Source organism: Oncorhynchus mykiss, chromosome 30 (genome assembly GCF_057628025.1).
Source record: "Oncorhynchus mykiss isolate SJ-2025 chromosome 30, ASM5762802v1, whole genome shotgun sequence".
In the NCBI taxonomy this organism is placed as follows: Eukaryota; Metazoa; Chordata; class Actinopteri; order Salmoniformes; family Salmonidae; genus Oncorhynchus; species Oncorhynchus mykiss.
In genome coordinates, this window is record NC_143051.1 from 29,046,437 (window position 1) to 29,055,148 (window position 8,712).

Genomic DNA, 8,712 nt, shown 5'->3' on the forward strand with positions numbered 1-8,712 from the left:
GCTTACCTGCAAATATAAAATTCACTCCAAACTAAACACAACACACCTGATTAAGAGGAGTTGGGTTAAATGCGGAAGAGGATTTCGGTTGAATGCATTTAGTTGTGCCACTGACTAGATTTCCATCCTTCCCCCTTTCCGTCAGTTTCTTACTCAAACAATCCCAAATCTTAAAACGTAAGGTATAATAGTGCTGCATGGTGGCAGTGGGGAGCACGAATATGTTGTGAGACGTTTTTCCTTATAGCTCAGACAGAATAATTAATAAATGAACAACTGCTACAAAACGCTAGCACATTTCTTTTGTGGGGAAACTATTATGCTAGATTAAAGTAACAATTTATTATTTTAGTACAGACAGTAGGGTGGAACTATTGCGCACAGAATGTGTTTCCTGAGACATTCAATGCCGACGGAACACACGTGGACTCCAGTTGAAAACATCCGGCTGTCTGTGCACGTGTGGGCATACTCAGAAATCAATTTTCATATTCTAAGGTATAATAAACTATGTATGTGTCAAGAGGGAAAACAACATACGTATTATAACCTGCACTGTAGTTTATTAGAACGCTCAGCCTGCAAGCGTAATCGTCAGCTAGCAAACGTTGGCTACATCGCTATCAAGCCAGTGGATCTGGTTTGGGCTCTGTAGACTGCAGCATTTCTAACGTTACTACTAAGTTAGCTAGCCATTCAAGATATTTGGTTTTGGGGGAAAAATAAGACATTAGGGTTGGATTCTGTTGGGCTTGGTTTTTATACTGTGCGTTTCAGGGCTTGGCTCTATATTTTACGATCTCAACTGACACATTGTAGGTTCGTGAAAAAGTATAATGTCATAGAACAGCTGCGAAACATAGCTTGCTTGAATGCCAGACAATAATAGCTAGCAGGCTATGCAAACAAGCACAATGCTGCACTGGAGAGGTCACTGGCCGGCAGTTCAAATATCATAGCAAACTGTAGCTATATATTTTGCTTGCTAAGGATTTGGTTTAATCATGTGTGATATTAACTTTCCAGATTCCAGAACGATACAGAAGAGTCAGTAGGGCCAGGGTGAAGTGCGATAGCTAGCTAGCTTTCTTATTTTGTATGGACTTCCATGCTGTAATTGAGTGCTAGCTACCTAACGAACGGTATCTACCCAAAGTTAGCTAGTTAATGTTACCAGTTATCTGTAAACAAAGGTAAATTGGGAGCCTAGTGTTGGGAGCCCACCCAAATGCGAGTTAGATATCCACAATACTGGTTGCTATGTGTATTTGTTTGGCTACCTCTATCTGATTTTTTTTCTTCCCACGATTCTTTCAGCATTTAGCAACATACCCATCCCCATCCCCATGGCTGGAAGAGGCAGGGGTCGTGGAAGGGGACAGATGACCTTCAACCTGGAGGATGTGGGCATAGGAAGGGGGGACAGCCTGCCCCCCACCACCTTTAAGCCCTCACCCCTCTTCCCTGTGAGTGTGCACATGGAGTCAGGGCTTGTAACACAGTCTGGACTCACCTTGCCACAATTGCTTATAGTGCTCTTGAGCATCACAAAATTAAAATAATGACTTATCTAATATTGCTAGTAATGTAATGCGTAAATGTTTTCTTTTTCTCTTCAAGGCAATTTTCTCTCTGAGGTACATGTACAGTATGATTTGTATGGACACTGTCTGGTTTAGACACATTATATAGCCTACCATCCTTTAAACAGTTTGCAGTATTATTAAATACTGTATAGTAATTTAAATCTAGTAACATGTTTGCTTAGTGCTAGTGTTGTGATGCGATAGCAACCCAGTCCCCTGATCTGTTCCCTCTCCTTAACCTCAGCCCATGCCAGTCCAGCCTGTGCCCCTGCAGACAGGAGAGGAGGTGGAGTACATGCTTGCTCTGAAACAGGAGCTGAGGGCCGCCACCAAGACCCTGCCTTTCTACATCAGACGGGCTGCTCCCAAAAGAGGTAGAGTAAAATGGCAATATCAGGATGATTTCAGCAACAACTGTGAGGCTAAACTGTTCTGCCGTTTTGGTCCGATAGTTATCATGTTGTAGCAATTGAAGTGCACATGCACAGATACTCTATGATATTCGGTGAGTACATCGTCTTATATTGCGCTCAACTGCGGTGCTGCTCGTGGCAACGTCATATCGCAGAGTCTCAGTTTAAAGGGTGGAGAAATCATAGAATGTTATTAACCATGATTGAGCTAGCTTCCAAAGTTGTGTGGTTAATATTATTGGTAAACTTTTAAAGAATGTTGCAAGTATTTGTTACGTCATTGGTGTGAATGAAGTGAAATAGTTTTTTTTGTCATAATTAAATAGGCTTCCCAAAGATTATATAATTGCTGTAATTAGTAGCCTGATTAACATGTAAACCAGATTGTAAGGGCAAGGCATGTAAATATTTAAATCAAACTGTTCTATTAGAGCATTCACAATAATCGTAATGTTGAATGCTTGTAAAAAAGTACCCAGTTATGGCGGCTGTTATGTCAGACAAATGGTATAGAAGGTTTTGTAGTTGTGTTCTACAATTTTCCCTGGTTGGTATTATATGAATAGGAAATTGTTAGTTATAATCTTGCTGCTGTTTCCCACGTAGATGTCGATCGCTACTCTGATAAGTACCAGAGCGGAGAGCCCAAGGACAGCACCATCGAGTGGAGCCCAGGTGAGTGATGATTGGCTGGGGCTGGTTTGTGGAATTACAGGCTGTAAGAATCTGCACTCAACTGATCACAGAACATTTGTCTCTTTTATGAACTCTTTTGTTCCCTGTACCACTTTCCTACTGCTAGTATTCTTCAGTGGCACCCCTAGCCTAGCCAGACTGGGTCAGTCCTATTTCTGGTATTTTCTTTTGATGCAGTTTTGGTATATGTCCAGCTGATGGTGCCAGACAGTCAATTTCTTGTCTGAACTCATCTGATTTATAATCTTGTGCTGTGGTGTCATTATTCCTCATACTTTGAATGTGATGCATTTCTGGTGTGTTTTATGCAATGCGTATTTTCTATGGTAACGTGTTTCTCTTTTTTTATGGTTCTGTTTCAGACTGGAGCAGATTGCCTAAAGAGCTTTGTGTTAAAGTGAGAGAACCTCGGGGTAAAAGTGAGTGCTTTATCTCAAGGACTTGTGTGTGGAATTCAAACTTTGTAAGCCATGTATTGTTTTCAATTGAGATTTTCTTCTCAGATACTCAGTGAAATTTAATTTACTTATTTGCTTAGCTACTTACTTTGGTTTTTGAATTCCTTGTGAGACATATGCCACGATTGAACTGATTCCAACCTCCTGTCAAGTCCCTAAACAGGTTTTGAGTTTAAGTGACGTCTGTAAGAATTTTGTTTTTAAGTTGAAACTCATTTATTGCATTTCTATACATTTCTAGTCACCTGACTGACATAAGCGACTATTTACCAGTTGTGAGTCCGTTTTTGTTTGTTTGGGGGATGTCTGTAGACACGGCAGGAGTCGCGGGACGTTTTTAAAATAGCTTTTTGTCTGGTATCGCGCAAACACACTGTCAGCAGCAGCTCTTGTTGCCTACTTGAGCCGGCCTGTGGTGCGAGAGGGTGGAGTTAGCCTTTTGAGAGAGTGGTGAAAATGCTGCTAAAAAGGCAAATCTGGGGAACGCAGGCTAACAACCAACAAACAACTGTTCTTGATTCCACTCATTCGCAAAGAGGCAGGCGCAATTAGAACTCTGTCAGATCAAAAATATGACTGTTCTGTGCTTTGATCAACGCTGGGAGCAATATTTAGATGTTGACCCGTAATTGATTTTCTTTGTGTACCAAAAAAAAAAAGATATACACACACACACACACACACACACACAGTGGGGCAAAAAAAGTATTTAGTCAGCCACCAATTGTGCAAGTTCTCCCACTTAAAAAGATGAGAGAGGCCTGTAATCACATTGTAGGATTTTTTTATAAATTTATTTGCAAATTATGGTGGAAAATAAGTATTTGGTCACCTACAAACAAGCAAGATTTCTGGCTCTCACAGACCTGGCTCTCACAGACCTTCTTTAAGAGGCTCCTCTGTCCTCCACTAATTATCTGTATTAATGGCACCTGTTTGAACTTGTTATCAGTATAAAAGACACCTGTCCACAACCTCAAACAGTCACACTCCAAACTCCACTATGGCCAAGACCAAAGAGCTGTCAAAGGACACCAGAAACAAAATTGTAGACCTGCACCAGGCTGGGAAGACTGAATCTGCAATAGGTAAGCAGCTTGGTTTGAAGAAATCAACTGTGGGAGCAATTATTAGGAAATGGAAGACATACAAGACCACTGATAATCTCCCTCGATCTGGGGCTCCACGCAAGATCTCACCCCGTGGGGTCAAAATGATCACAAGAACGGTGAGCAAAAATCCCAGAACCACACGGGGGGACCTAGTGAATGACCTGTAGAGAGCTGGGACCAAAGTAACAAAGCCTACCATCAGTAACACACTACGCCGCCAGGGACTCAAATCCTGCAGTGCCAGACGTGTTGCCCTGTTTAAGCCAGTACATGTCCAGGCCCGTCTGAAGTTTGCTAGAGAGCATTTGGATGATCCAGAAGAAGATTGGGAGAATGTCATATGGTCAGATGAAACCAAAATATAACTTTTTCGTAAAAACTCAACTCATCGTGTTTGGAGGACAAAGATTGCTGAGTTGCATCCAAAGAACACCATACCTACTGTGAAGCATGGGGGTGGAAACATCATGCTTTGGGGCTGTTTTTCTGCAAAGGGACAAGGACGACTGATCCGTGTAAAGGAAAGAATGAATGGGGCCATGTAATCGTGAGATTTTGAGTGAAAACCTCCTTCCATCAGCAAGGGCAGTGATGATGAAACTTGGCTGGGTCTTTCAGCATGAAAATGATCCCAAACACACCGCCCGGGCAACAAAGGAGTGGCTTTGTAAGAAGCATTTCAAGGTCCTGGAGTGGCCTAGCCAGTCTCCAGATCTCAACCCCATAGAAAATCTTTGGAATGAGTTGAAAGTCCATGTTGCCCAGCAACAGCCCTAAAACATCACTGCTCTAGAGGAGATCTGCATGGAGGAATGGGCCAAATACCAGCAACAGTGTGTGAAAACCTTGTAAAGACTTACAGAAAACGTTTGACCTCTGTCATTGCCAACAAAGGGTATATAACAAAGTATTGAGATAAATACTTTTTTTGCCACACTGTATACACGAAAACATACAGTACCAGTCAAAAGTTTGGACACACCTGCTCATTCAAGGGGTTTTCTTTATTTTTGCTCTTTTCTACATTGTAGAATAACACATGGAGTCATGTAGTAACCAAAAAAGTGTTAAACAAATCAAAATATATTTGAGATTCTTCAAAGTAGCCACCCTTTGCCTTGATGACAGCTTTGCACACTCTTGGCATTCTCTCAACCAGCTTCATGAGGAATGCTTTTCCAGCAGTCTTGAAGGAGTTCCCACATATGCTGAGCACTTGTTGGCTCCTTTTCCTTCACTCTGCGGTCCAACTCGTCCCAAACCATCTCAATTGGGTTGTGGTCAGGTGATTGTGGAGGCCAGGTCATCGGATGCATCACTCCATCACTCTCATTCTTGGTCAAATAGCCCTTACATAGCCTGGAGGTGTGTTTTGGGTCATTGTACAGCAAATTATAGTCCCACTAAGCGCAAACCAGATGGGATGGCGTATCGCTGCAGAATGCTGTGGTAGCCATGCTAGTTAAGTCTGCCTTGAATTCTAAAGAAATCACCAACAGTGTAACCAGCAATGCACCATCACACCACCACCTCCATGCTTCATGTTGGGAACCACCGATGCAGAGATTATCCGTTTACCTACTCTGCATCTCACAAGAAACAGAGGTTGGAACCAAAGGTCTCAAATTTGGATGTACCGATCCTGTGCAGGTGTTGTTACACTTGGTCTGCCACTGCGAGGACGATCAACTGTCCATCCTGTCTCCCTGTAGCGCTGTCTTGGGCGTCTCACAGCACGGACAATGCAATTTATTGTCCTGGCCACATTTGCAGTCCTCATGCCTCCTTGCAGCATGCCTATAGCACATTCACGCAGATAAGCAGGGACCCTGGGCATCTTTCTTTTGGTGTTTTTCAGAGTCAGTAGAAAGGCCTCTTTGGTATCCTAAGTTTTCATAACTGTGACCTTAATTGCCTACCGTCTGTAAGCTGTTAGTGTCTTTACGACCGTTCCACTGGTGCATGTTCATTAATTGTTTATGGTTTATTGAACAAGCATGGGACACAGTGTTTAAACCCGTCACAATGAAGATCTGTGAAGTTATTTTGATTTTTACGAATTATCTTTGAATGACAGGGTCCTGAGAAAGGGACATTTCTTTTTTTGCGTTGAGTTTAGTTACGGCCATGCTTCTGTCCTGCTCCATTTGTTGCCACGTCAGTTCTGATTTTTTTATTTACTTACTTTTAAGCTAACCTTCATGTTCCATTCTTGTCTTCTAGGACCCACACCTCAAGTTAAACGGACAAAGGTGCCTCTTGTAGGAAAAGAGGAGATTCTCACCAAGCTAGAGGTAGGATATTACAGAAACGACTAACCTTTCTTCAAAAGGAGACTAGAGATCAGAAATACAAACCTTTTAGTTACTCCTAATTAGGGGCTAATATGCATGTACCCTGCCCTGGTTTTGATGTTTCTTGGAAACACACTCTTCAGACTCTTGAAAAGAAAGAAGAGGCGGTGAACTCTGAGGAAGAGCAGGACGAGGAGAAAAAGAAGACGAACGAGGAAGAAGAACAGGCAGATGAAGAGGACTATGAGGAAGACTTTGAAGAGGTAAGGGGTAATGCCGACTGATGAGGTCCGTCACATTTTATACCTTGTTCCGCTTTGAATCTGATTGTTATGGTCAGATATTTAGTCGTAAAAAAATGTGTGAAATGCCAGTGAAGATAATGGTTGGTGAGTAAAGCTAATGCTAACAACGCTAATTTATCGTAATAGCTACTCAAAAGCTATTTACAAAATAAAAAAGGTGCATAAATGGTGTCTAAGGTGTGTTTAGGCTCCGTAAAATCCTCACCTTCTAATCACAAGTCTGTTAGCTGGTAACAGCCATCTTTTGGTCAATAAAAGATGAAAATAAAGATATTGCCGGGCACATTGGCCAACAGCTAATAAATACCCTGATGAAATGCATATCTTCTGTAAGTCACCATGGCTATGCATGGTTCAGGTTGTCCTTTTTAGTCTTCTGTCCGCTCTTCCTGTCTGTCTTGAACTAGCGCTCTAGCTAGCGAACTTGCCACATTCTGTCAACTGGGTCCAGCCTTCAAAGTTTCCCGTGCCATTGAGTTTGTGACACACATCTGTATTTTTCTACGGTGTTTTGCTAGATTAATCTCCCCAAAAGAATACTGACAGAAATGTTATACAAGTTCACAAAGGAGGAATATTTAGATGAAGTAAGATGCCTTCAAACATGCTAAAAACAGCGCAAATCAAACTTGCTAGCTACTATACTAAGGAGCCACAGACAAGTGAAAAAATGAAAAAGATGTTGAGAAGCCAGTGGACCGGGGAGCCATTGTTCACTTGGTAGGCTATCATTCCTCCTTGCAAAGCTCAATAATCATCATCATCTGTGTTCCAGGATACCGACTACATCATGTCTTACTTTGACAATGGAGAGGAGTTTGGAGGGGACAGTGATGACAACATGGACGAAGCCACTTACTGAGAGACCGTAAGAGTGTTGATAACACTGAATAGACAAAAAGAGACGGCTTTGCGTTATCCTCCCTGCGGACATAGTTACAGTATTCTAATTACTTGTGGAGTCATTGGCCATGGGAACAGACATTGACCGGTATAGTCTAAAACATGGAAAGAACAATATACTGCTATGTGATAACCTAGATCCAAGACATGGAAGATGGTGACAGCTGGTGAAAACAGTGGCTCAATGTAGACATCTAGAGAGAATGGTCAGACATTTTCTTATTGTGTGTGGTGATTTAAAGTGCCAAAGATCCTAACTAGTCATGCTGACTGTTCCCCTTTCTTCAGCTATGTTGAGGTAGTAATGGGAGCTGAAGTATTTACAGGATATTGATGCCTTTTATAACTTTAACGGATTTGATGGTTTTAATTAACACGTACAATTGCAGCAGTCTACGGTTTTTAAAGTAAAGACGTGTTTTAGAGAGGTATTTTAGCTTTTGTAATTCCTTGGTGTAAGTCTCTTTTAAGTGTATACGACAATCAAATGTTGAAAACAATAGTTGCAATCCAAAAAAATGGTGTGTATTCTTTTTAAATAGGTTTTTCCTGTAATGTCAAATTATGTTATGCCGGTTGACAATTTGAAAGTGTTTCATTTGAGTCTAAATACATTTTATAGCTCCAGAGTAAATATTTGTATCAACCAACCAGCAGATGGCATATTACTCCAAGGTAAATCAGGTGTGGTGTATGTTCACTGTGTGTAGTTGGTAGGTTATGCAGTTGACAAAACAAAGTTATTCACCATTGCCAATTTAAAAGGAACAGGGATGGAATTGGGTGTGAACGTGTGTAAACTCATGACATGTTAAAAGTGTTTTTTTTTCAGCCAACGTCCTGGTAATTTATAGTGGTGAGCTCCCAGAATGTTTTTTTTTTTTATTCTACCCGTTAAAGGGAGTGATCCTCCATTTCCTTGAACAGCGTTTAACATCCTGCCGT

At 41.5% G+C, this 8,712-nt stretch overlaps 1 protein-coding gene across 3 annotated transcripts; it reads left to right on the top strand.

Annotated features, from left to right (window-relative positions):
• Positions 1–385: 385 nt before the first annotated feature.
• LOC110488226 (DNA-directed RNA polymerase III subunit RPC7-like) lies at positions 386–8,350 on the top strand. 3 transcript variants are annotated; one of them, XM_021560362.3, is made up of 8 exons: positions 386–498; positions 1,318–1,466; positions 1,831–1,960; positions 2,606–2,674; positions 3,058–3,114; positions 6,489–6,559; positions 6,703–6,822; positions 7,640–8,350. In XM_021560362.3, the coding sequence occupies exons 2-8, from the start codon at positions 1,347–1,349 to the stop codon at positions 7,724–7,726; spliced, it is 654 nt and encodes a 217-aa protein (XP_021416037.1). In that variant the 5' UTR covers positions 386–498; positions 1,318–1,346; the 3' UTR covers positions 7,727–8,350. The 3 variants fall into 3 exon arrangements, with proteins under 3 accessions (XP_021416037.1, XP_021416039.1, XP_021416038.1); XM_021560364.3 differs by having other exon boundaries at positions 426–819; XM_021560363.3 differs by lacking the exon at positions 386–498 and adding an exon at positions 904–1,193.
• The last annotated feature ends 362 nt before the right edge of the window (positions 8,351–8,712 follow it).